The sequence below is a fragment of the Vipera berus genome (assembly GCF_964194415.1).
Source record: "Vipera berus genome assembly, chromosome: 1".
Classification (NCBI taxonomy): domain Eukaryota; kingdom Metazoa; phylum Chordata; class Lepidosauria; order Squamata; family Viperidae; genus Vipera; species Vipera berus.
In genome coordinates, this window is record NC_138202.1 from 235,901,647 (window position 1) to 235,929,155 (window position 27,509).

The 27,509-nt window shown below is 41.5% G+C and overlaps 1 protein-coding gene across 3 annotated transcripts in view; it reads left to right on the forward strand.

Annotated features, from left to right (window-relative positions):
* The window catches only part of SMAP1 (small ArfGAP 1), a 70,260-nt gene that overhangs the window by 37,954 nt on the left and 4,797 nt on the right, over positions 1-27,509 (forward strand). For all 3 annotated transcript variants that reach the window (XM_081335943.1, XM_081335944.1, XM_081335945.1), the window contains 4 exons: positions 6,537-6,621; positions 15,755-15,888; positions 17,708-17,873; positions 22,586-22,938. In XM_081335943.1, the coding sequence (XP_081192069.1) occupies positions 6,537-6,621; positions 15,755-15,888; positions 17,708-17,873; positions 22,586-22,938 (738 nt within the window). The remainder of the gene's footprint in view (positions 1-6,536; positions 6,622-15,754; positions 15,889-17,707; positions 17,874-22,585; positions 22,939-27,509) is intronic.

Genomic DNA, 27,509 nt, shown 5'->3' on the forward strand with positions numbered 1-27,509 from the left:
CCCCCCTTTACAAAAAGGACAAATCCTGTAGTGCAGACAAAATCATATGTTAGGGGTTGTCTTTTGGTTTGTTAGGGTGTTTCTTATAGAATTTATCAATGAGTCTGTCAGCTTTTACATTGCTAGCTTTTACCCAGGTGGCTTCAGACAACGGATACCCTTTCCATTGCACCAAGTACTGTAGCTTCCCTTTAAAAAGTCTAGAATCAAGAATACGCCTCCCTTCATAGTGAGTCTGTCCTGCTACTATGAGAGGTCCTGGTGCCTTCTTGGGGGGAGGTCGTAAGGTGGAATCCCGAAAAGGTTTCAGCAGGCTACAATGGAACACAGGGTGGACTTTCCCTAAGAGTCTGGGAAGCTTTAATTCTATCGTGACCGGGTTAATGATCCTTACCATGGGGAAGGGTCCTAAGTATTTCAGGCATAACTTCTTACTAGGTAACTTAAGCCGTAAATATTTTGTGGACAAATAAACCTTTTCCTCAATTTGGAATGGCCTTTGAGGAGTTCTCTTTTTATCTGCTTGCTTTTTTATATGTCGTAAAAGCCTTTTTCAAAGCAATTTTCATGGTTCTCTAGACTTCTTCCTACCCCCTCACCCACTGATCAAGAGTTTGGGAAGTGAGGGGTCCCTGTGGATATGCAGGTATTGGGCTGAACTGTTTTCCTGTGGCCACTTTAAAAGGTGTGAAACCAGTGCTGCTGTGAACAGAGTTATTGTAAGCCACCTCTGCAAAAGGGAGGAGGTCAGTCCAGTTTGTCTGCTGATAATCCACATAGCATCTGACATACTGCTCTACCATTGAGTTCACAGATTCAGCCACCCCATTGGTAGACAGGTGAAAAGCCGTTGACAGTCCTTGAGAGACAAGCCACTTAGCTTAAGAAAACCCTTCCAAAACTTGGCTGTAAACTGCACCCCCGTTTTTTTTCTTTAAATAACACCGGGGCTCCCACCTGAGATTTGGCCCGTTCAATAAATCCCTCTTGCTAGGTTCTTGTTCACATTCTGCTGCATTTTCTCCATCTCAAGCGGGGTACATCCTCAGTCGTGGGAGTTTAGCTCCCGGGAACAGTTCAATGGAGCAATCATTAGGCCAGTGGAGAGGCAGGGTGTCACATTCTTTCTCACTAAACACCTCCACTAGGTCCCGGTACCTGCTGGGGATGAGTGGCTCACCTGGTTGAAGCAGAGCAGCTATCTTCGCTAGCTTGTTAGATGGGCTAAACTCTTCGGTAACATCAGTCGAGTTAAGAGGGGGCTTGGGTCCTATAGGTAATCTCACAGTTCTCATTCCCATCCAGTGTTAGCAGCGTTGACATCTTGCTTATCCTTATTTCTCCATTGTCTTATATGAAACTTTTTTCCTAGAGTTGTAAGTCATATTCAAGTATTATCTGCTTCTTTCATTTCTGCATGAGGTGTTAAGATTAGAGTTTAATGGAAGTGGACAAAAGTATAAAACTTAAGAACTGAAATACCCTGACCAATTTAGCCCATTTGGCAGCAGTTAGTCAAAGCAGTGTGATTAATTATATCAAATTAGAAATGAATATTTGATTTTGCGAATATGCTTTTGGAAGTGACTGTCCATCCTTTAAAGTGCTTTTGAACAGCAATGGAATTTGTAGAACCAGTGGTCCATTCTGGGCCTTGCAAAAAAAGGGCTAGGCTAGGGCATCAGCTAATTTGCCGAAGTCAACAAAAAATTAGCTACCAGTTCTACCGGACTTGTGCGAACCAGCTGAATCCCACCATTGCCCTTATAAGAAAATCCAAACTAGTCTCCTATTTCCATGAGAAAATATGTAATTCAAAATTATAATTCTCTGCCTCCTTAATCCATTATTAACCTTCCAAAATCCATATATTAAGCACATTTTTGCGGCATAGTCTAAAATAAAAAATGTCTTTAAAACTTTTGAAGTCAAATTTGAATCATTATCTTTTAAATAAGTGAAAACCTACCCAATGAATACAATAAAACTTGCTGTCCAAAAGGTCTTAATTTTTCCACCATGCCCACCTCCTCAAAAAAATCCAAAAAATGATTAAGATACAAGGCTTTGTCAAGCTTGATGTCCATATATGCTGCTTTGCAATATGAGCTTGATATGAGCTTCCAGCCAATCCATTCATAAGCCAACCATTAAAATGGCAGTTTCCATGGTTTACTCATGAGGAGCATTTGCATGCGGATATGCTCAATGATCTTTTCTTTGTTCCGGTGGGATATGTAATTTCTGAATTTGATTGAGCTAGAGCTGAAAAGTTTTAACATTTCTAGGTAAAAAAAATAAACAGAGGTGGTAGCAATATTGGCACTTGAAATGATCCTTGACCATTTGGTCAAATCAATTCCTGGTCCAGGTGTGATTGACTTGACATCCTTTTCCTCTGCAGGGTCAGATCTGCTTTAATGGTCTGCCCAGATACCAGACCAAACTCTCTGATTTCCAGCAGCACTTTTAAGATTTTCCTGACAAACTAGGAAGCAAATGCCTGGTCTGTGACTAGCAAGAGGTGGTGACTTGGCCTTTGATGAAATCTCCCCTGAGTGGCTGATCCCTGGGTTTTCCAAGGAAAAGCTAAAGCAATGCAAGAGCATAGATGATGAACAAATACTGTGTAACTGAATTTGACTGGTGGGCGGGGGGGTGGGTGTTACCAAATGTTAGACCTGCTTTATAGCAATAAGGGTATAGCATTCTTAAATTTCCTCTCATTACAGCAACAAGTGGTCAGCGCTCTGTCGGGTAGCCAACTCCCTTTTGATTAATCACCTTGCTGCTTTGACCAGTTTGTTTGACATATTACTGATAACAATCTCTCAAATTCACCCTCATTAAGACTCCACTTGGGTAAGGTCTTGTGTGATGATTGAGTATCAGCTGGCCAGATAATCTGGGTTTTCTTTTGGCCTGTTATCTCTGGGGAAGCAGCTAGGATGCGCGCAAGGATATTCCTGACTATACTTTCCACACCTGACTTCTTTGGGCACTTGGGGAGGAGCAGTAGTTTCCTGGGTCCAGGAGATCGTGAATACCTCATTGTGTGAATACCAATGGCCTTAAGGCAGGGGTGTCAAACTCAATTTCATTGAGGGCCGCATCAGCATTGCGGTTGCCCTCAGGGGGCAGGGTGGGTATGGTCTGGGTGGGCGTGGCCTACTGGGTGGGCGTGGCTAGAGTGCGTATGGCCTACTGGGTGGGCGTGGCCAGCTCTACATCGTTCGCATCAAGGGTGCCTATGGGGGCCTGGGCAGGAGTGGGACAGATCTGAGGGTCTCTGACAGAAGGAGGGTCTCTGGGCCAGGGCCAAGGCAGTGGGGGCCGTTCCCTCACTGTTTCCAGGATGGCTTCGCGGGCCGCATGAAACCATTTCGCGGGCCAAATCTGGCCCCCGGGCCTTGTGTTTGACATGTCTGCAGGTGTTTGATCATCTCTTCCTTAAGAGATTCTTCCTGGATCCAGAGATATAGACAACTATTGCCCAGTCTTTTTTTTTAATCCCATTTATATCCCGCCCTTCTCCGAAGACTCAGGGCGGCTTACAATTTAAGCACAAACCAATGTGCTTAGCAATAGCCTTCATTCTATGTATATCCCTGCTTATTGGGGCTTTCGGGGGGAGGGCCCAAGCGGCATTATTACAAAGTCAGCTTAATTGCCCCCAACAATCTGGGTCCTCATTTTACCTACCTCGGAAGGATGGAAGGCTGAGTCAACCTTGAGCCTGGTGGGACTCGAACCTGCACTAAATGCAGGCAGCTGGTGTCACTTAAGGAGGCATTAGCCCACTGCTCCACCAAGGCTCTTCCCTTTTATCTGTCAAGGTTCAGACCCCTGTATGAGTAGAGACAGCATTAATACATTTACATAACAGAGATTCCCAGAGGGAACATATATGTAAGTGCTCTTATTACTTGCTCTACAATTCTTCTAATATTCATTCATTCATTCATTTTCTGTAACCACTAATAGTCAATTGCTTGACTTGGGCAACTATAGAAACTCAATAAGTAAGTATCTGGCTGGAAAGTTCACATATAAAGCTGGTTTTCATTCTTTGGTGATAGAGCAAAGAGAACAGAATACAGATCTAAGTTAATAAGGCACCCACCAATGTTTGTACTAGAAGTTGCATAAATAGTCAAATAAATTCTGTGTGAAAGCTAGTAGTTAATGTTTCTAGGGAACGAATTTTGAATGGTTCCTGAGGATGCGCACTAAAAAAAAAACTTGTTACTGTTTGGACACATTCCACAAAGATTTGATCCAGGCTAAAATATGCATTTGGCTTATGTTCCAAGTTGTCTTTTAATCTTTGCAGAAACTGCAACTTACTTACTGGGAATAGTTAGTAAATTGAATGGCTTGACTGAGTGGGGATTTTAATCATCGTCAACCTGTATGCTGACCATATACGAGTAAGCCTGTTTGGAAGAAGATGAGCATGTGTTTAAAAACCAAGGAAGAAATATTAAGAATTTGCACTATGCTGATAACACTACTCTGATAGGTGAAAATGGAAATAATTGGTAAACTCTAGAAATGAAAGTCAAGGAGCACAATGAATAAAAACATAAAGAAGAGCAAACTAATGACAACAGTGCAGCAAACAAGCATAGAATAGCTGTGAGAAGAGTGTCTATACTAGATAGATAGATAGATACATAGATAGATAGATACATAGATAGATAGATACATAGAGAATGAGAGAGAGATAGATTTATGTATGTATGTGGTAGATAGCTTCTGCCTTTTATGATTATCAACAGCAAAGGAAAAATCCAGAATTATTAGTATTAGTAGGCTAGCAATGAAGGCCTTAGAAAAGATATTCAGAGGTCTTTATCTACCAGATCAAGCAATAGTTTTCCCACTGACACTTTATGGACACCAAGTTGGAATTTAAAGAAACAGGGTGTAAAGATTTAAAACGTTTGGACTTCAGTGTTGGAGAAGAATATTGGAGAGCTAAGTAAACAAAAGGATCATAGAACAAATCCATTCAGAGTTGCAGTCAAGGCACAAAGACCCAGGTTCATATTATTACATTTTAGACACATTATGCAAAGACCCAACTCTCTTGAGACATCTATAATGCTGTAAAGATGGAAAGAAAGAGAAGAGGGGAAGATCAGTGATGATGGGTACAGCACTGGAAGACCTGAAGGATGAGATTGGGGCTAAATCAGCCTGGACATCCGCTTACATGGTCACTAAGAGTATTGATGCGAGTTGATGTCACATAATCAGTCAATCTGTCCCGCATTATCTGACATTCAAAAAGCTACATCCTAGTAAATTATTATATGCAAGTAATATTGCTGTTGTGTTGTAGCAAAGCAAATGAGAAATAATAATAATAATAATAATAATAATAATAATAATTAATAATAATAATAATAATAATAATAATAATAATAATAATAATAATAATAATAATAATAATAATAATAATAAAGTTGGAAGGGACCTTGGAGGTCATCTAGTCCAACCCCCTGCTCAGGCAGGAAACCTTATACCATTTCAGGCAAATGGCTGTCCAGTCTCTTCTTAAAAACCTCCAGTGTTGGAGCATTCACCACCTCTGGAGGCAGGTTGTTCCACTGCTTAATTGTTCTAACTGTCAGGAAGTTTCTCCTTAGTTCTAGGTTGCTTCTCTCCTTGACTAGTTTCCATCCGTTGCTTCTTGTCCTGCTTTCAGGTGCTTTGGAGAATAGCTTGGCTCCCTCTTCTTTGTGACAGCCCCTGAGATACTGGAACACTGCTATCATGTCACCCCTCACCCTTCTCTTCATTAAACTACACATACCCAATTCCAGCAACTGTTCCCTATATGTTTTAGCCTCCAGCCCCCTAATCATCTTTGTTGCTCTTCTCTGTACTCTCTGTAATCTAACAGTCTTTGTTCCAAAGGACATTTCAGATCGCCACAACTCTTTAGTTGGCATTGGGTAATCAAATTGTTGCTTCCCACTAATGATCAGATCAGCACCCTGTTAAGATTTGCAAAAATTGCCAAGAGATTACTGTTTCAGAAAGCCCCCAGGGTGAAATAGAATGGTGTATTGCCACTTTGCAGTAGGTGATTGTTTTTTTGAGAGTGATAATTTCTTGGTAAGGTGGTATTATTGCTTCTTTTATATTATGTTATAATGTGTTGTTATAATCTCCCCCCCCCCCCCCGTTTTGAAATGTGTGCTGCTTAGAGTTGTTTGTGACTGAAACAGACCATAAGAATGAATGAATAAATTAACGAGTATTCTTTCTGTCTCAGCTCCCCTCTGGCCTTTTGCAGAGAATAATCAAAGAGTTCTTGTGAAGGTTGTTGAAGTCATGTATATGAATGTCTCTGACCAGCAGGAAATGAATTCTGTCTTTTTTTTGGCCAATTTGTCTATTATTTGTGTTCTACTACACACACTAATAATCTTTCCAATTTAAAGTAAGACTGTATGGGGGCTCTTGTTTGTGGTGTTTCACATGTGTATATGTGTTGTCACAATCTCTATTCATTTTTAACAAAGCCTCAGAAGAAAGAAGACCAGCAACTTGATCTTAAAACGAGTCCTAAGAAAGTATCAGAATCAACTGTTGATCTTTTGGGGCTTGGTAAGTAGCTAATTATCTATAATATTGAATAGAATAAATTGAAGCTATGTGTGTATTTGAATTGACAAAAATATATTCAGTGCTGCCTTACTTAAAAGTAGTGAGTTTCTTTTGCAAGAGAAAGTTATCACAACGTTCTGATGAGAGAATGCAATATTCACAGAGCCATGTGAATATTGCATTTTTTTTGTTTAGTGCCCTCCTAAGGAATCAACATTAATCCTGTGTGAATATGAGTTTGATTTCTCAGGATATAAATCTTCAGCTTGATTGTCGTGCTGACTTAATGAAGGGTTGGGGTTGTTGTTGTTTTTCCCATTGGGCCAGCTATCCTGAAAAACCATAAATGCCAGAGAAAGGAATATATTATTCTATCCTTTCTCCTGCAACTAATTCAGTTTTTATTCTGGACATCTCTCCACACACCCTTTTTATGAATATTCTTCTGCACTGAGCATAGCAGTAGCACTTAGACTTATATACCTTATACTTACATACTTTCCAGCACACTCTAAGTCAGGGGTGTCAAACTCAATTTCATTGAGGGCCGCATCAGCATTGCGGTTGCCCTCAGGGGGCTGGGGGGGGTATGGCCAGGGTGGGCGTGGCCTACTGGGTGGGTGTGGCTAGAGTGTGTATGGCCTACTGGGTGGGCGTGGCCAGCTCTACATCGTTCGCATCAAGGGTGCTTATGGGTGCCTGGGGAGGAGTGGGACAGACCTGAGGGTCTCTGGCAGAAGGAGGGTCTCTGGGCCAGGGCCAAGGCAGTGGGGGCCGTTCCCTCACTGTTTCCAAGATGGCTTCGCGGGCCACATGAAACCACTTCGTGGACCGGATCCGGCCCCCAGGCCTTGTGTTTGACATGTCTGCTCTAAGTGATTTACAGAGTCAGCATTTTGCCCCCAGCAATCTGGGTCCTCATTTTATTGACCTCGGAAGGATGGAAGGTTGAGTCAACCTTGAGCCAGTCAGGATTGAAATCCTGGCAGTGAACTGAATAAGCCTGCTCTATTGCAGTCTTACCACTGCGCCACCACGGCTCCAAGGAACGTAGGAACCAAGCTTCTCATCATAGCAGGACGGAGTGATTCAGGCCTTTTCAACCAACTTGATTTGTTTCTGTGTGAGTTGTGCAGGACAATTAGATGACAATGCTGACCCTAAGCCAGTAGCTTTCCGTCCCTAGTTTCAGGGTTGCTATTACTTAACAAAGCTATATGTATGTACACCTTAGATATGTAAATCCTATAATAAATTAAACTGGGTTCTCAACATGCCACCTGGTGATACCAGTGTGGATACAGATTCTTTGCTTGGTTTCCTCCCAAACATCTTGCCCACTTTTTTTTTCATTTAAAAAATAATAATTAAAATAATGGCTTCATGTCTGAGTGTGAAATAGAGATTATTTTGATTACTTTGGGAAATTCTTTTTTTCTCTCAAAGTGGATGATGCATTCCTGAATCATCTTTCAGAACTTTGGTGCACTTTTAAAGTTGCTGTGCTGGGATTTTTAGATGTTAATTTATATTAGTTCTGATTCCTTAGAGGGTGCTGGGGTATCGTGATCAATAGTGAGACCATTAGCCTATGAATTCTCCCATGCTATTTAATTTTGGGGAAGCAGTTGGACTACCTATATATTAGCACTATACCTGCTATACTAATGATGATGCTAATTGCAGCTTGCCTCCCCATTTTGCCCATGCTGCTGCCCCAGCCTTGCCTCTGCTATTCCTACCTCCTCTATCTTGTCTGCCAAAGAAGCATCTTTTCATCCTTAACAGCACACCCCATTCTAACTTTATACTTGCATCTGTGTTGCTATCCCATTAGGCTTTGTTAGCATTGTATCACTAGTGAGTTGTACTTGCTACCATGTCAGCAATATTTTAATTAGCAGTAGCACTTAGACTTACATACTGCTTCATTAGTGCTTTGCAGCCCTCTCTAAGTGGTTTACAGAGTCAGCATATTGTCCCCAGCAATCTGGGTTCTCATTTTATCGACCTCAGAAGGATGGAAGGCTGAGTCAACCTTGAGCCAGCTCACTTCTAAGTGAGAAAAGTAGATTCTTAGTATTTAAGATTGGCACAAACAATGGCTGTCTTAATTTTCAATATTCTGTAGCCAATTTGAGAAAAGAGCCTTTAGGGATAGGATTGCGGGATATTATAATAGACTTTAAGTAAGACTTTGATTTCACTGTTCCAGAATGCCATAGCGATGTATTAATTTAGACCAACTATGGAGACCATGTAATTCACTCATTACAACAGTTTTACAGGAAACTGAATCTGTTTCCAAGGATAGCTATTAAATGCTGGATTGTCCTACTTAAAAAAAATCCCCCATATGAATTTTCCTAGATTTTAAGATCCTCAAGAGACCAAAAATATTAGTTATTAGAATAATTACCACTCTAGGACAGTATTATTATCCACCTAACAGAAAGCCACAAATAGTATGCTTGCTTTTGAGTTCTCAAAAAATTATCATGTGGTAAAATGTATTCAGAACAAAAGGGAGTTAAGATGGTGGGTGTTATTTAAATAAAATGATTTATTGTCATTTTTCTACAGGTAAGTTAACAACTTTGCTGATCCAGTTCATTGAGAAAAGATAACATTTTTTTTACTAGTAGTGTAGTGGTATTGTTGTTATGGCCACCCATTCCAGATGACTCTGGGCAGCAGTTGTTGCCTTAGTTGCTATTCCTGTTCATTCTCTCATATTCTACATTTTGTTATATATAAAAAGGAGAATCTTAGGCACTGTATATTTAAAAACATTCAGGAAATTACTGGAATATTTTACTGTGACATGAGTGCAAAGAATACACTTAGCACTTCTAGGGCTCTACAAATATTTAATGTGTGACTTGAATATAGGTTACCATAAAGTACCAATGGTTTAAAATGATTTGCAAATACGTCATGGATAGATTTTCCCTTCTTATATTTCCTGTTTATGTCTGGAAAGTAATCAAATATCTGCAGTAGAATTGGAGAAGCATATGGAAAAAGGGAAACCATTTCCCTTCTCTGTGTATATGAATATAGCGAGAGATGGACCAACATTTTTACACTCATCCTCTTAAAATGTACACTGTGTACTGTTTTGATCTTCACCAGTATATACGGTAATACAGATTGAAGAGCAATATTACCAACAGTTCACATGGTTCATGACAGTGCTTAGAATGTATTTTAGGCTTTGCTAATAATGTAATGTTATTTTTTCCCAACTGATTTCCCAACCTTTTAAAATTCTGCAGATAATACTTGTCTTTTAGCTTTACTGATTAGTATATGTGTCTGTGTATGTTATGTATATGTGTGGATATAAATTTACCATACTAGAGATTTAAAGTAAGTGACATCATTTTTTAAATTTGGAAACAGGCATTTCCTTTAAAATAATACTTTTACAAAACTACTCCTTTTGGGGGGATGTCTTGTAAAACTATGCAATGTTACAGCATTACCTTTTCCATCAAGCTGAAAGGTTAAATTTGCCAAAAGAAGCAAAACTTGTTTTCTGTTTGATGCACCATTTACCATGTTCCATCAAAAATGAAAATGTATAGTTGCAGACTTTACCCATCTCAGCATATTATCACTTAAAAACAAATAATCTCAAACTTCATGTGAGGGCATCAGGGAATTGTTATGTTCATTCATTTTAGATTGATTTTAAAATAACAGACATTAAAGAAAGAGATTTACCAAAAACAAGAAGAAACTAAATTTCCACCTTGTAAACAATATTTTTCCTAAAGAATTTTCTGTATAACTAATGCTCCCTTTGAGGTTTTATAATCCTACTTTGTGATTCTGGAGATCCAGTATTAATTATAGAATAGTAAATTCTCCCCTTTTGGTTTGTGGCAGAGATAAGTGATAATAAAACGGGATGAGGAATTCTGGGAGTTGAAGTCCATGAGTCATAAAAGGGCTCACTTTGAAGACCCCTGTAATAGACCATTTGGGGGAAAGAATAGTCATCTGTTGAATCCAAATGATGTAAATTAATATAAAAACTTGTCAATTACATAATGATATAAGTTGATATAAATGACAAATACAGGCAGCCAGTTGCTTCAGAAGCAGTGGTCTTGTCCTTTGTGATTAAAATCCAAATAAAATGTCCTTGGAATCTAAAGTTCACTATGTAGAGGTCCAGAGGATCAGGGTTTTACTGTGTGACAGAATTGGACAACAAATATGGCTAATTTTACCACAGTTTATCATAACAAACTGTTACAAATCTGCAAGTTTTGTTTTATTCCCAGTAACTGTTGATTACATGTTATGTTTGTCTATGTATCTTAACATTTAAACATTTGCCATTACTGCATGTTAGACAGATACAGCTAGATAAAAAGTCTCAATCTTGACAACTTTAAAGTGTGTAAACAACATGCTGGGCAGGAGAATTCTGGAAATTGAGGTTCACACATCTTAAAAGTTGTCAAGGATAAGAATCAATGGCTTAGAGTATTATGTCCATGAATGGAACATTAGGGAATTGAATTGTTATTTATCATTTGTATAAATAGTTTCTGAATAGGCTGGTAACCAGGACACAGATTGGAATTATTTTTAAAATGTATAGTTTACCTTCCAATAATAATGAAACTTATTTCTGAAAAACATACAGAAACAAATTATAAAATCAGATCACAAAACCAAAAAGTTATAAATTTAACCTCATCTCAAACTTGGAAAAATAAAAGATATTCAGTATTAGAATAATATTGGAGTAGACATTAAGATAATTAAAAGGTCTCTCGGAGCATCTGTTAAGTACTATGAGTGATACACATATTGGCTAATCTCCTCAGTGGAGCAGCTGTGTTGTTAACTAAGTTAAGTTTCCAAGCAGGCGTTGCAGGAGTGATCTCCATAGCATCTCATATCTGTTTAAGGATTCTACTTAAAAAGAATCACTACTTCCCTGGAGGTGATACTTGAAATGTATTATAAAATATGCAAGTGTGAAAAGATAGTTATAATTCATACATCTTGAAAACTGTGAATCTCTTTCGTATGGATCCCATTGAAAGGAGATCTCAATTTTAAGGTATAGATATTTTGACAGATTATTATAGAACAGACATGTCAAACACAAGGCCTGGGGCCTGGATCCGGCCCGCGAAGTGGTTTCATGTGGCCCGTGAAGCCATCCTGGAAACAGTGAGGGAACGGCCCCCACTGCCTTGGCCCTGGCCCAGAGACCCTCCTTCTGCCAGAGACCCTCAGATCTGTCCCACTCCTGCCCAGACCCCCATAGGCACCCTTGATGCGAACGATGTAGAGCTGGCCATGCCCACCCAGTAGGCCATACGCACTCTGGCCACGCCCACCCAGTAGGTCACACCCACCCGGCCCCTTGAGGGCAACCGCAATGCTGATGCGGCCCTCAATGAAATTGAGTTTGACACCCCTGTTATAGAACCCTTGACATAGGGATGCCTGTGGGCAAATGTCCCTTTGTTTCTAGGAAAGTGCTGTTTGCCACTGAAGAACTTGTTATTCATGAGGCCTCTCATAAACTCTTTATTCGTGCATTTATTTATAAAATTCTTGAATTAAATAGTCACCTTCTCTCTGAGAAAAGGTGATTATTTAATTCAAGGATTTTACAGCTAGAAAGAGGAAACTTTTCACTCGAGCATGAATGGTTCAAGCTGTAGAGTTCAAAACAGATGTCAGTTTTCAAATCCAACCCATTGATTTCTTCCAAGGTCTAACTGGAATTTCTTCTCCTTAACCCCATTTATTCCAACAACTAACTGGTTTGTTTGTTTTTTAAGGTGGCCAGACTTTTCTATTTATGTGCCACCCTTTTCTGAGCACAGGGAGAAAAGAAAGTTGTGTGGCCGGTGGAGGGAATTTATTTATCTTTACACGAAGAAGCGATATATGAATGGAATGTGTTTGGGATCAGTCTACTAATGTCAGAGTGTCATGTAGACTCAGCAATTACTGCAGAAAGTAGTTTGCCCTTTAACCTCTCCCCCCCTCCATTCCAATTCTCCCTCTGAAAACCAGTGTTATTGGAGGGTCAACTTAGTTATATGGCTAGGAGTATCAATTGACAAGTTTTGTTTGGATATAACTTTTCCTGGGTAGAGGCAATCTAACTACAGTGAAACCACAGTGAAAGGTTGTCTCTTATTCCCCGAGTATCGTATGTCACCCTGGCAATTGAAGTCATTTGTGTAATGTTTAAATTCTATAAATTGCCATAGATATTGTAAGGTAAAGTAAGCTAAGGTAAGAATTAATGTAATTTAATTGCTCCATCCAGTTTACCTTGGATGCTTTCTTATTTTGAAGACTGTCTTAACAGAACTTACATGCCATGTCTGCTAAGCAGAGGTTCATTAAACGGAGACTTCACTGTTCTGTAGTTCCTATACTATCTCACACCTTGATGATTGTAAAGAACTATATTTGTGTTTTTACAGGTTACAGCCAATATAGAATATGAGATTGATGAATGAAATTATTATCACATATATATATTTAAGCAATTGCAATGGCATGTATGTTCTTAAACAGCTTGATGAATCAGCATCCTTAACAATGTGCCTTCTTAATATGGGGGAGGATAAATTTAGATAATCTTAGGTGATCAGTAAGTTAATTCACAAAGTCCTTGCTATAAGCAACACAGGATAATCTTGACTCATAATAATTGCAATTTACTCACTTATTTCCCCACTGAAATCCACAAGAGTTCCCAAACTCTACATTGTGGCACTGTGGGGTTATTAATTACAATTTTGGACTAGGCCCTAGGGGTTCAATGAAAAACATACTGAGACACCAAGGAAATTTGGGGACCTCTCTAAGTGCCTATTTTCATCCTGGCTTTTCTTGGGTGAATTTCATGTAAAGTTATTTAGTTTGTTTTTCTTCTCCCTTTTATAAATCTGCAGTGTTTTAATGCATTGGCTTCATCTGTGTTTATGTATGTATGTGTATGTGTATGTGTAATATGTATGCATGTAAAGCATGTATTTAACGTTTGTGATAACTACACAGAAAATGATAGAAATTAAATAGGCCAAGTAGAGTATTTTCATCTTTCCATTAATTATGTTTACTCACATAGTGTGTATGTGTGTGTGTGTGTGTATGTGTATATATATATATATATTACACACACACACACACATACACATACATACATACATACCTCCTAAAGACTTTTGCTCTAATAGAGAGGGGGACCAAAGAAAGAGAGGTTTGGCAGATCCTCTTGGAGATGTCCTACATTCACTTTAAACTTTATTTATAAATTGTTCTGGACCAACATTAAATGCCAGAATGTATATATTTGGTATTGGCCTACATCTAGGATATTGCTGTAGAGCACATTTTATTTTTAAGTCTAATGTAGATATTACATTAGGCATTTTTTTCCAAGAATTTTACCGTCAGAAGCAAAGCAGGAAGAAGTACATCCCAAAGGGAAGAAAACTCAAAAAACAGAAACTGATCTTTATAGTGGAAATGTGTGATACGTTATAAATAAATGCATAAATTACAGAGTTCTAGTCCTTTGGAACTGAAAGCAAACTTCAAAGCATGATTTGCAACATTATTTTATAGGTTTGTAAATCTATAAAGTGTAGATGAATATGTTAAAAATAGTTCAATAGTCCGCTGCAAATTTCATGCTGAGAGAAGAGAGAGAAAAAAATAACATGGATATCTAGAGAGATTTAATTTCATGTTTATCCAACTGAAACATGATGCTGAGGCTGTTTCTAACTTTGCAGTAGTAGGAGGATGGTTCTTAAGGCTATCACAGAGATTTCACTCAACATCCAGAAAAAATAAATGAAAAATTACATTATTTTTTTAGTCAGCTACCACTTATTTTTCAAACTAGTGGTTTATCTCCTTTTAGAATTACCTAGGTAGATAGGAATAACATTTGCCATGGGTTTGGAATAGGCTAGGGCAGAGGTCCCCAACCTTTTTGGTTTGGCGGCCCAGAAATGGAGGCAGGCACTGTTATGCACACATTTGCACAAATGGGCTGTGTGCAAGCGCATGTGCAAACTAGCGCCGGCGGGATGCTTGGGGCGGCGCTAGTGCTGATGGGATGCTCAGGGTGGGGCTGTGCTAAGGCCGGCAGGATCCTCAAGGCGGTGCTACTGCTGGCAGAATGATCGGGTCGGGGTGGCACTAGCGCTGAGGGATACTTGCAGCGGCGCTAGTACGAGTGGGTGGTGAGCGCTCGCACACACGCCCATGCACTGGCCATCCTGTCATGCAGCACGGTTGGGGACCCCTGGATTAGGGCATCTCTTTTGGCCACTGCATATATTGTGATTACAACTTGTGATCATGTAAACCAAAAACCTCTTTACTTTTCTTCCACCCACCATTTGTTTTGAGTCTGTGTACCTTTGACCTCAGACTCACAATATCTAAAACAGACCTTGCCGTAAGCAGACTATTACAGCTTCTGTAAAATACAGATGGGGGGATCTTTAGCATCTTCAGCCTAATTTAACAAGCTCTGAATTAAGTGCTACCTTCTGTCCTATTTGTTATTTTCCAAGAGACTATGGAAATATTGCACTCTATTGTTGTAAATTTTAGTGATAAGATGTTGGCTTAATATTGATGGAGCCTAAGTACAATTTAGGAAACACTTGGTGATTTCTCCCAATATACAGGTAGTCCTTCACTTAACAGTCATAATGGAACTTGCCCATTACGATCATGGGCCATGACAGTCATAAAGCAGGTCACCCTTGTGACCAACCTGATTTTACAACCTTTTTTGCCGTGGTTGTTAAGTGAACGAGTTGTTTGCTCTAGGATGCTTTTGCCGAAAATTGGAGTTAAATGGTGGTTTTCTGCAAAAATGTCAGAAATCACAATCACATGACTACAGGAGGCGACAAGTGGCTGCAAATGCAGCCTAGTTGCCAAACACTGGAAATGCAGGTCATTGGGTGACCATTGAAACCTCAGAACCGGATCATAAGTATCCTTGGGGGGGGGGGGTGTTGTTCATTTTAGCAGAATTAGCATGCCTCTGTGCTATGTGTATGCTTCACAATTATCAATCTTTAATATTTTTCATTCTAAAAAATGTAAGATGGTCCTGCTGATTCCTCTGTTACAAACGGAAGTACCATCACTCCTGCCCCAGTTCTGAATGATGATGACCTGGATATATTTGGCCCAATGATCTCTAATCCTTTACCAGCCACATCTATACCACCTGCTCAGGTAAGGTATAAAAACTATTAATATGTTACTTGACTTCTGGAATTTATATCAGAAATAATAGAAGGAAAAAAATATTTATTTCAGTGTCTGACACGTTATCAAGGTGTCTACAAATAGAATACATACTTAAAGCAGCATGTTGCGATGTCATTAATGTCTAGGTAGTCCTCAAGTTATGACAGTAGTGGGGACCAGAATTTCTAGACAATGCAGTCATAAAGTGTGAGATCACATGGCGGCATGATTTCACAATGAGAATCACGGCTGTCTCTGATGCCATCATTAACAGAATAACACTGATCATTCAGCAAGGGCTCACCTTGATCCAAGCCCCAGGCCTCTACTTAGCATTGGATCTGCTGAGTAGTGCTGTGCAGAGCAGCCAAAATGGCACATGTGGGTGGGGGGATATAGGCACGCAGGAAGAGTTAAGTGCCCCTGTGCTCATAAGTGCAGGTGTACTGCCTGCTACCCACATTTCTATCATGTGGCCATGGGGACGCTGCAGCATCCATACCATTAGGGACCAGGTGTAAGAACCTTTCAGTGCTGCCTTTAACTTTGAACAGTTGCTGAACGAATTGTTGTTAAGTTAGGACATCTATATGTTAAGACCTGTAATATCTCTGGCAATTTACAGTGCCAACCTAAAGGAAGCACTAAAGGAAAATTTAACAGCCCATTGGAAAGTGTTTAAGAATGTTTGCCCTTATTGCTTCTTTCAGTCGAGGCACCCCAAAATCAGTGGTTATCAATGAAATGCATTATATTTTTATGTTGCATTATAAAATGAATGTAAGGTCAAACATAGCCCCTTGTATCAGAAGAAGAACTAGAGATTATTTGAAGAAGCCTTTATTTCACTCATCCTTGGCTAGATTGGGAAATAATGAGCTATTAACCTGAGTGCCAGTTTATACCTTGCAAATAGAAGAAAAGGTGAACGTATCATTAAATTGTAATAATTTCTAACGGTCAAGCTATTTGATCTGTTACCTTTTTCATCATTCCTGTGCAGGGGGCAATGCAAAACTGATTGTGATTATGATAGGGATGTGTGTCTCTTTTATGAAACACACCTAAAAACTTTGGGAATCCAAGCTTTATAAACTATTTGAGACTTTCTTTCTTTGAACCTTATTCTTAATTAAGAATAAGTATCAGTTTACAGAAGTTCATCCAGTTCATTTAATTACATTTGTGAAAAACTTATTCAAGATGAAAATTTTGCTCAATATTTCAGTTGTAGCAAGTTCCTTCTTCCAAATAATATTTCTTTAAATTACCCAAGGAAAAAGGCAGAATTGAATTCTTACTTAATGGTAATTTCTTTTGAAAAAGAGATGCCTTGCAAAGCAGATCCCAAAGAGAATTCTAGCGGTGATATGGAAATAAGGGACTTTTTAAGAAAGCCACAAAAAATGATAAAGCTATCTGAAGACATCTTACTTACACTTTATCAAATATAAAGAATAAACTGACATAGATGCACATGTGATCTTAATCAAGTCAGTTTCCAGATATGCACACACAAACAGAAAATAATGGCGTTTGCTTCTTAATTGCAAATAATATATTTGCTGCATAAAATGTGGAACTGCTGTCAATTATTTTTTCTATATTACTATAGCTGTTGTGACATGCAAAGAATATATAATTTATACATATTGATACTGGTGTTATTGATGTACTGTAAATAAATTTGTGATCCTAGTACTTGGGAACTTTGCTACTTGTCTCTGAAGTTGCTATATAATTTTTAACCACCTACTTCTATCTTCGCTGTTTTGTATTCATGACTCTGGCTTTTATTTCCCAGAATGTTTCCACCAACCCAGCAGCTGCCACGTTATCTGCTGCATCTGGAGATCTTGATCTGTTCACCGAACAGACAAAAGTCGAAGAGTCGGCAAAGAAGCTGCTCTCCAAGGATTCCATCTTGTCCTTGTATAGCACAGGCACCCTTCCCCAGCAGAATGCCCCAGGTAATTTACTGCCTGATCTACTTCCGGTCTGCATTATTTAAAAAGATTCCGAAGAACCTGCAGCTAGGTCTTCTCTCCAAAAAAAGAGATGCCCTTGTAGAAATGAGTCTGGATTTACATTGTGTCAGTTATTATTGAAACCCCTATTTAAAACGAGTGGCCAGTCTTTGAATATAAAGCAACTTAATTAAGTATTCCTGAGCGTTGTGTGCTCAGTAGCATGGGGAGATGAGGGATTTCATTCTCCTTTAGTTTCTTTTCCTTAGTGCTGACTTCTTTTCATGTAGAACTTAATTCAGAGACATGCTTAATGGAAATTACAGCCTCCCATCTAGGAAGACTTCTCCAATGAATAGATGCTAATTAAAATTCCTCAATAGCGTATTAGAAGGGCCGTGCTGGTCATTATTGTGTTGCTATGGCAATTTGACAATGATACAAAAGTATTGTGTTGTATTACTATTACTGTAATAATGTCCACTAGTATAGGGTTCCCCAACCTATGGGCCGCTGCCCACTACTGGGCCGCGGCAATGGCTGTCCGTTGCACGCACGCTTATGCGTGCACTCCCACCCCCACTCAAACTAGTGCCCACAGCCCTGTTTGCGCATGCGTGCGGGCGCGAATAGGACTGTTAGCGTGGGGGGGCAGGTGTGCGCAGCCCGCTTGCACATGCACGAACGGGGCTGCTAGTGCCGCACCAGCGCACGTGGTCCTGTTTGCGTGCGCAAAGAGCACGCACCAATTTGGAAGCTGCTCTCCTTCCCTCCGGGCCGTGAGCCTGGAAAGTTTGAAGACCTCGGCACTCTACTATAGTATACTTATGCCATTATGCTTGCTTGCCTTCTGGAAAGAGTTTGGCAAATCAAATTTAAAAATGATTCTGGGGCTATTACATCTGTCCTGAATCAGATGTATTATACTGCGGCACTTTAATGTAATTAATCCCCAAAAGTGTGGAGGAAGGGATGGAAAAGAAAAGAGATTTATATGGGGGGGGGGAAACATTTTAAGCAGCAAACTGTTCATGATAAAAGAACTGTGTAAAAATATTCTGAAACAGAGATGAGCACAGCATCCTAAATATCCAGCAGAGTAAAACCCACAGGGACTCCTCTATCTTTACTTTTATTCTGAAACAAAAAATGATGAACAAACGGATAGATTAACAAGTAAAATGTCAATCAAGAAAATAAAGGAATTAAGAGAGATGGCATAACTTGAAATAAAGGCTTCTGCTTGTTCAGTAAAATTGATTTAACAGCCTGCGTTTATGAGACTAGGTGGAGTAGAAAAAAAAGTCTACATCCAGACATTTCCCTGAAATAGCAGACTAAATTTGTTGTACTAACAATTCACTAAAATGTACGCTATTTGCATGAGTTCCCATCATTTGTATAGTATTGCAAATTACATCATTATGTAAATGAAATTAAAATGGGTTACATGGAGGATTTAGATATAACAGACATTTGAGACTTGGGACTAAATGGACATCCCTCTCCCCCCTCCTCCACTTAGGTCAATTGTATCAAAGTTACTATGTTAGGAAATGTTTTCATCCTTAAACATATAAATTGTTGGAAATTGTTCTGATTTCAGAACAGTGATGGCAAACCTTTTAAGAGACCGAGTGCCCAAACTGCAAACCAAAACCCAGTTATGTATTGTCGGGTGCCAGGTGGGCGTGGCCCATTGGGTAGGTGTGGCTCATTGGGTGGGCATGGCCAATTGGGTGGGTGTGGCTGCAGTGGTAACGGCAGACTGGGTGGGACTAAAAGGTTCAATCAACCAATTCCAACTTTGCAAGATCTGTTTTTTCTCCAGCATAACGAATGGAGAATCCACAGATAGGTTGATCTTGCCTTTCTGCCCTAGAGACTAAGTCAATCAACCTTTGCCACGCCTCTCTTCCTCCGGCTAGGAATCCCCAGTCACGACTTAGTCTTAGCCCAGGAGTGATGTGGTAAAGATTGGCTCTTGTTTCTAGCAGAAAGACAAAACTGTTGGATTTTCCAAGGTTGTACCTTTCCCTTCCCTTCTCTGCGCTGATATCAGTGCTGCATTTCAAACCTCTGAGAGAGGGACCGGTTTTGCAGGCTTTGGCTGAAGCCTCGGGTTATTCATAGCTTCCAGACAGGGCAGAAGTGTAGCGGTCGCCATTTTGAGTGCCGCTTTTATTGTTTCTGGGTAGACTCAGATAGTCAATTTTGGCCAGAATTCAGTCAGCAGTCTTATTAGCCCGGCCATAAAAGCAGCTGCCACATTTATTAATTTGGACATAATGACGGAGCAAGAGGTCGCTTAGTAGTGGCTGCAATTTTGAAAGCCTTACAAACACTCTCAGGCCATTCCAGAAGGCCAGAATTAAGGAGCGGCATTTCGAGGGTGCTGCTTCTCCAATTCCAGGCTCCTTGGCAGCTCCTATTACAATTAGAGGCAACAACAACAGCCTCCAGCCTCCCAGCCATTACGGAGGTCTTCAATCGGTCCAGGAAATTTCCAAAGACTTCAGAGTGTGGCTGAGTGCCCGCTTTAACTGCCGCCATTTTCAGCGCCTCTTACCACCACCGATTTCGCTGCTTATAAGAGATATGCAAGGCAGTGACATGGTCGTCCCCTTCCCCATTTGCATTATAAGTTAGATAAGTTTGCCTCAGCAGACGCTTCATTTGGCAAGAGAGTTCTCCAAAGAGTAGTAACAGATAGTGGGACACAGGCACAGACCTCTTCCCGCCCATAGGGACAGTGAGGGTTTGGTATGTTCCATCCCGTGGATTCTCCATTTGTCATGCTGGAGAAGGACCGTTATCTTACCTGAATGCCTTTTCTCAGCATGACAATGGAGAATCCACTCGCCCCCTAGGGTCCATCCGGTCCTGTGTCAGGGGAAATTGAGCCACCACCTAACTGCTGTGCCTTCATCGTGACTGGGGATTCCTAGCCGGAGGAAGAGAGGTGTGGCAAAGGTTGATTGACTTAGTTTCTAGGGCAGAAAGAGAAGATCAACCTATCTGTGGATTCTCCATCGTCATGCTGAGAAAAGGCGTTCAGGTAAGACAACGCCCTTTTCCTGCGAGAAGTTGAAATTGATTGATTGATTGATCCTTTATTTTTTTTGCACACGGCGGTGGAGGCCTAAAGTGAAAATGTTTTACAAAACCCTGCTGAAGGCCTAGGCCTGGGGCGACGGCGCACGTGCCCACAGAGAGGGCTCTGTATGCCACCTGTGGCACGCGTTCCATAGGTTCGCCACCACGGCATTAAAACATAAAAACAATGTAACTAGATAGAATTTAGATAATTTTATAATTGAAGTGACCAACCTTTGTTTATTTGGTTTGGTCTAGACCACAGGTCTGCAACCCGCGGCTCCAGAGCCACATGCGGCTCTTTCAGCCGTCTCCTGCGGCTCCCAGTCTTCTGCCATGTGCAGTCCAAAAAAAAAGTGGGACTAAAAAAGTTCAACCAATCAATTCAAATATGCAGGGTAGGTGCATATCTCGCCTTGGCTCCACTCTTCAGTCAAACCCTGTTCTGCGCATGTGCGCATGTACACACATGCGCACACATGTTTTGCAGCTCCCAGTTTTTCCTTTTGTGAGGGAACCGGTTCCGAGTGGCTCTTTCACTGTTTCAGGTTGCTGACCCCTGGTCTAGACCACACATAATAACATCCCAATGGGTGGGGGCAAGGAGGGTAGAGCCAAACAGATGTGGGACTGCCCCCCTTTTTTTCCTGATTAAGTTCTTTTACCAGTTACTACAGTAGGTAGAAACATTCTGCTTTTGCCAGAACTATTGACTGATTTTCCCCCCCAAAAAGTTGAATTTTGATTAAGAATCACTGAAAATTTAGCTAGGATTTTCAATCACTGCTTTAGAAAAACCCTCAGCAATTAAATAGTTCACCATTAAGGTGCTTGAGGGAAGCTGTTTCTTAAAATTAATTAATTGCCTGGTCATAGATTTTCTCTAACTCATCTGGTATTAATAAGATGAAGCTAACCTCCTAAAAGGCAGGAATGGAGATGATTGTGGCTAGTCCACTGTTTTTTATATTAATTCCCCTCTGACCTGGCTTGAGAATAATGTAGTTGCAAGGCCCTGGTTATCCACAGTTCCATTACCCCTGGTTTCCCAGATTTGTGCTTGGTATAAATAAGGTGATACCTCATTATCTATGATTCAGGGGTTCATGTGCTAGCAGTTTTTGTAACTTTCAACCAGTGTATCTTGCATGTTTTTTGCATGTAAAGTAATAGATGTGGAAAACATGTAGCTTTTTTCAGGAACTCTCAGCTTGTTCGACTCCAAAAAAAAAAAGCCCTACAAATAATGAAGCCATGCCCCACCTCTCCCCGCATTATAGAGGTAATCTTATGCAGGGAGAGAATGAACAAAGGATCAAAGGAAATACAAAAGATGGCCAGAGCAAGAGGAAGAAAATGGGTTTTCTATCCCATTAATGAGCGCAATATTTCCAAACTTGCATTTAGGCATCGGGGGATAACTGAGTCCATACTCTTCCTTACTTGTTTATATTAACAGTTTTTACAGTCCTCCCCAATCTGAAAATTGCAACATGCACGGAAGGTAAACATGGCTCTTAAAAACTGTCACCATCCCTCCCTAACCTTTTGGACATATCTGTGAGCTTTGATTGGCGTAAACCTCCTCTTTTTCTTTCCACTCCTTTTCGCCCAAATAGGAGTCTTCATGGGGCCCCAGCCGCTACCCTTTGCTGCCCAGCCCTCGGCTCATTTTCCAGCATTTCCAGCCATGGGAGGCCCTGTGCCTCTGCCTCTGCCTGTACCGGTGCCATCGGCCCCCGCAATGATGGGAAACATGATGGCCCCGTCGGTGCCTGTAATTGGACAGAACGTAGGCATGATGGTGGGCATGGGGATGCCGAATGGCTTTGCAGTCACTACACAAACTGCTGGTTTGGGACTCCCTCAAAACCTTGGTGGGTCCCAAGGAACAGTATTGGCACAGATACCCCAGCCACAGAAATACGGCATTCAGCCGCAAACGCAACAAACTCAGTGGAACCTTTCACAGGTGAGTGTGCGCTTTTTCTGTTCATTTGGGAGGGAATGTGGATAGCTAGCCCAGGGATAGGCAAGCTTGGCTCTTTTGTGACTTGTGGACTTCAACTCCCAGAAATCCTGAGTCAACCCCCAGGAATTCTGGGAGTTGAAGTCCACAAGTCATAAAAGAGCCAAGCTTGCCTATCCCTGGGCTAGAGAATTTAGGTGTAGGATTCCAGTGTCAGGGATTAGTTAAATGAGGAAAAAAATAACTGAAGGATTACATTAAAACGATAACAGAATTAGCTAACAAAGATACCTGAAAAAACTTATTTTTTTTCCCCTTCTAGTTGAGGTGTTGAGGTTTTGTTTTCCTTTTCAACTTTAGAAAACTAAGTGCAGATCCATGCTTTCTTTTTTGCCCATCATTCCCTGCTAGCCTCCGATTCCCGGCTCACCGAAAATACTTTCTGCACTATTTCAAACAGAAAACAGTGTTTTGTTTTGTTGTTTTGCTTTTTAAAAAATGGAACTGACTTGAGCGGTTCAGAGCAGAGGCAGAATCTGACTTTTTTTCCATTCTAAGTGAGACATTTGCTAAGTGAGTTTTGCCCCATTTTGCAACCTTGTTTGCCACAGTTGTTAAGTGAATCACTGCAGATGGTAAGTTAGTAATATGGTAGTTAAGTGAGTCTGGCTTCCCCCTTGACTTTGCTTGTCAGGAGGTTTCAAAAGGCGATCACGTGACCCCGGGACATGGCCACTATCATAAATATGAACCAGTTGCCAAGCATCTGAATTTTGATCACGTGACCGTAGGGTTGCTACAATGGTCGTAACAGTGAAAAATGGTCATAAGTCATTTTTCCAGTGCCATTTATAACTTTGAATGGTCACTAAATGAACTGTTGTAAGTTAAGCACGACCTGTACAGTTACTGTGGACCTACTGAGAACTATAGATCCAAAAGAACAATCTGTCTTGTTTTGACTCTTGTAGCACTAGACCACGGGTTGGCAACCCGCGGCTCCGGAGCCGCATGCGGCTCTTTGGCCGTCTCCTGCGGCTCCCAGCCGCCCGGTGAGCGCGCACCTGTTCGAACGGGCAGTGGTGCGCGCGCACCTCTCCAAATGGAGAGTGGCACCGCCCGTTTGGAGAGGTGCGCGCGCACCTCTCTGAATGGAGAGTGGCACCGCCCGTTTGGAGAGGTGCGCGCGCACCTCTCCGAATGGGTGGAGGTGCACGCGCACCTCTCCAAACCTTTGGAGAGGTGCGCCCGCACCTCCGCCCGAACAGGCAGTGGTGCCGCTCATTGGGAAAGCTGCCGCGGCCCGTTTGCACAACTGCCGCCTTCAGAGGAAGGCGGCAGCCTGTAAACGGGCCGCGGCAGCTTTCCCAACAAGCGGCGCCACTGCCCATTCCGACAGGTGCGCGCGCACCTCTCCGAATGAGCGGAGGTGCGTACGCACCTCTGCCCGAATGGGCAGCGGCACCGCTCTTTGGGAAAGCTGCGGCGGCCCGTTTGCAGGCTGCCGAAGGCAGCAGCTCTGCAAACGGGCCGCGGCAGCTTTCCCAACAAGCGGCGCCGCTGCCCGTTCTGAGAGGTGCGCACGCCGAAGGCGGTAGCTCTGCAAACGGGCCGGCACCGTCGCGCAACCGGTTCCATCATACATTTAAAAAATGGCAACCACGCGCATCCGCGCATGCATGGACGCACGCACGCGGCTCCCACTTTTTGTGTGTGTGTATGATGGAACCGGTTCCCAGTGGCTCTTTTCCTTTTTCAGGTTGTCGACCCCTGCACTAGACTAACATGGAACCGTAAGGGGCAAAAGAAAAAGAAAAGGCCTGAATTAATAACCAAGGGGAGTGGGGTGTGTGTGTGTGTGTGTGTAGGCATGCCTGTGTGCAAACTTCTTGGAAACAGGGAGTAGCGAGAAGGGAACAATCCCAAAAAGGAAGAGGCAGGTATGAGAGACTTGTCCACCTAGGAGCCAGCCAGCAAAGCTTGGCTTCTCCAAATTTCATTGAGAGATTGAGGAGATTGTCTAGTTTTGGGGTATTCACTATACAAATTAGGGGTATTAATACCGCCTATGATGATTTTCATTTTATTTTATATTGGTTCCTGGATTGGGTCTCTTCATTGTGGTTTGTGTTTTTTCATCTTGATTTTAACAGCTAAATTATAACACAGTTGTAATTTAGAGAATGGAGGACCGAATATGACATACAAATCTTTGAAGATGCAGGTGGCTAATGTCCTGTCTCTTCCATGCTCCAAGTCCATGCGTTGGTTCTCCTCCTACCTCTCGGACCGTTCGCAGACGGTGTTGGCAGGAGGGCAGAGGTCAAGCCCTAGGCCTCTTAATTGTGGAGTGCCTCAGGGTTCGGTGCTCTCGCCCCTCCTGTTCAACATCTATATGAAGCCGCTGGGAGAGATCATCCGTAGCTTCGGGGTGAAATATCATCAATATGCTGATGATACCCAGCTATTCATCTCCACCCCGAACCAACCCAGTGATGCCCTCGATGTGATGTCCCGTTGTCTGGAAGCGGTACAGATTTGGATGGGAGAAAACAGGCTTCGACTCAACCCGGCCAAGACTGAGTGGCTGTACATACCGTCATCTCGTTTAGTCCAAGAGGTTCCATCTCTGACTATAGGAGGAGAGATGTTACCTCCCATTGATAAAGCACGCAATCTGGGCGTCCTCCTAGATTCACGACTCAGTTTTGAAGATCACATGGGAACCGTGGCTAGGGGGGCATTTGCCCAGATTCGTCTTATATACCAATTACGCCCCTTTTTGGACCGAGATGCCCTACGTACAGTCACCCACGCACTCGTTACCTCCCGTATTGATTACTGTAATGCTCTCTACATGGGGCTGCCCTTAAAGACCACCCGGAGGCTTCAGCTGGTGCAGAATGCAGCTGCGCGGGTTGTGATGGGAGCTTCCCGATACTCCCATATTACACCCCTCCTGCGGGAGCTGCATTGGCTACCAGTTGCCCTCCGGGTGAGATTTAAGGTGCTGGTACTTACCTTTAAAGCCCTACATGGCTTAGGTCCGGGATACTTGCAGGACCATCTGCTGCCGGGAACAAATTCCCATCGTCCAGTACGCTCACACAGAGAAGGCCTCCTCAGGGTACCGTCAGCTAGGCAATGTCGGCTGGCGACCCCCAGGGGGAGGGCCTTCTCTGTGGGAGCACCAACCCTATGGAATCAGCTCCCCCCTGAGCTTCGGATAGCCCAAAACCTCCAATCCTTTCGCCGCGGCCTCAAAACACACCTGTTCCACCAAGCTGACCTAGACTGACAGGCATCTTAATTAATTTATATTTAGTATTTTTAATTCATTTTTAAATTCTCTAATTTTTTATTGCACTGATGTTCTCAATTTCATTTATCTTGATTTATGCACTTATTATATGTTTTATTGTGAGCCGCCCTGAGTCCTTCAGGAGATAGGGCGGGATATAAATCCCATCAATAAATAAATAAATAAATAAATAAACCTGAACATGGGCTATGCTGACTGGAGCTAATAAGGTTTTCAACTTAAACATCCTTTCTGGTGGGTTCTTTTGGAAAAAGCCTCTAGAGGGATGGGCAAGCAAGAACTCATCAAGAATATTAATAGGTTTTCAGAGCAAGAGAGGCCTGCAGTACAATGAGCTTTCTCAGTGTCTAGTCACTGCACTCCATTCCGATCCTGCTTCCCTGGCCTTATGTTTCCTCTCATTCTCTTAAATTCAGCAAGATTCAGCCCCAGTTTTTCCACCTCTTGATAGGATGGATAGTTTTTGAATGATTTGCATTTTGAATAGTTTTTTTAAAAAAAATTAATCCAATTTTTACACCACCTGACTCCCAGTGACTGGTGTGATTTTGTTTGCCTTTGCATCTATATAACTTCAGCCTCTTCAATCTAACTACTACCCCATATGTCACAGGTCTTCAACCCGCGGCTCTGGAGCCGCATGCGGCAGTCCTCTGCCATGTGCAGTCCAAAAAAAAAAGTGGGACTAAAAAAGTTCAACCAATCAATTCAAATATGCAGGGTAGGTGCATATCTCGCCTTGTCTCCACTCTTCAGTCAAACCCTGTCCCGCACATGTGTGCGCATGCGCACATATTTTTTGCGGCTCCCAGTTTTTCCTTTTGTGAGGGAACCGGTTCCGAGTGGCTCTTTCACTGTTTCAGGTTGCTGACCCCTGCCATATGTTAAAACTAATTAGACTTGAACAAATCCTTCTACTCACAATTACCTTTCACAGTGCAATGGAAATTGTGGCAGGTCATGGGGTTTTCCTTTAGTACTCATGGATTCTTATAAGAGACATTTAAAATGCATAGTAACCAGATTTAAATAATATTTAAATAAATAAATAAATAAATAAAATTTCATTTTTTTATCTGGAATGTAAGTATTATGCAAGTGTTGGAAAGGCAGAATATAATTATTTATAGCTTTTAACTAAAAGCTATTCCACTTGCTGCCAGAATGTTACTTCAGTGCTTTGATAAATGGGCAGGAAACAGTTTCTTGAGTATGTTTACTGAAACATTTGCTACTGAAATGGCAAAATTGA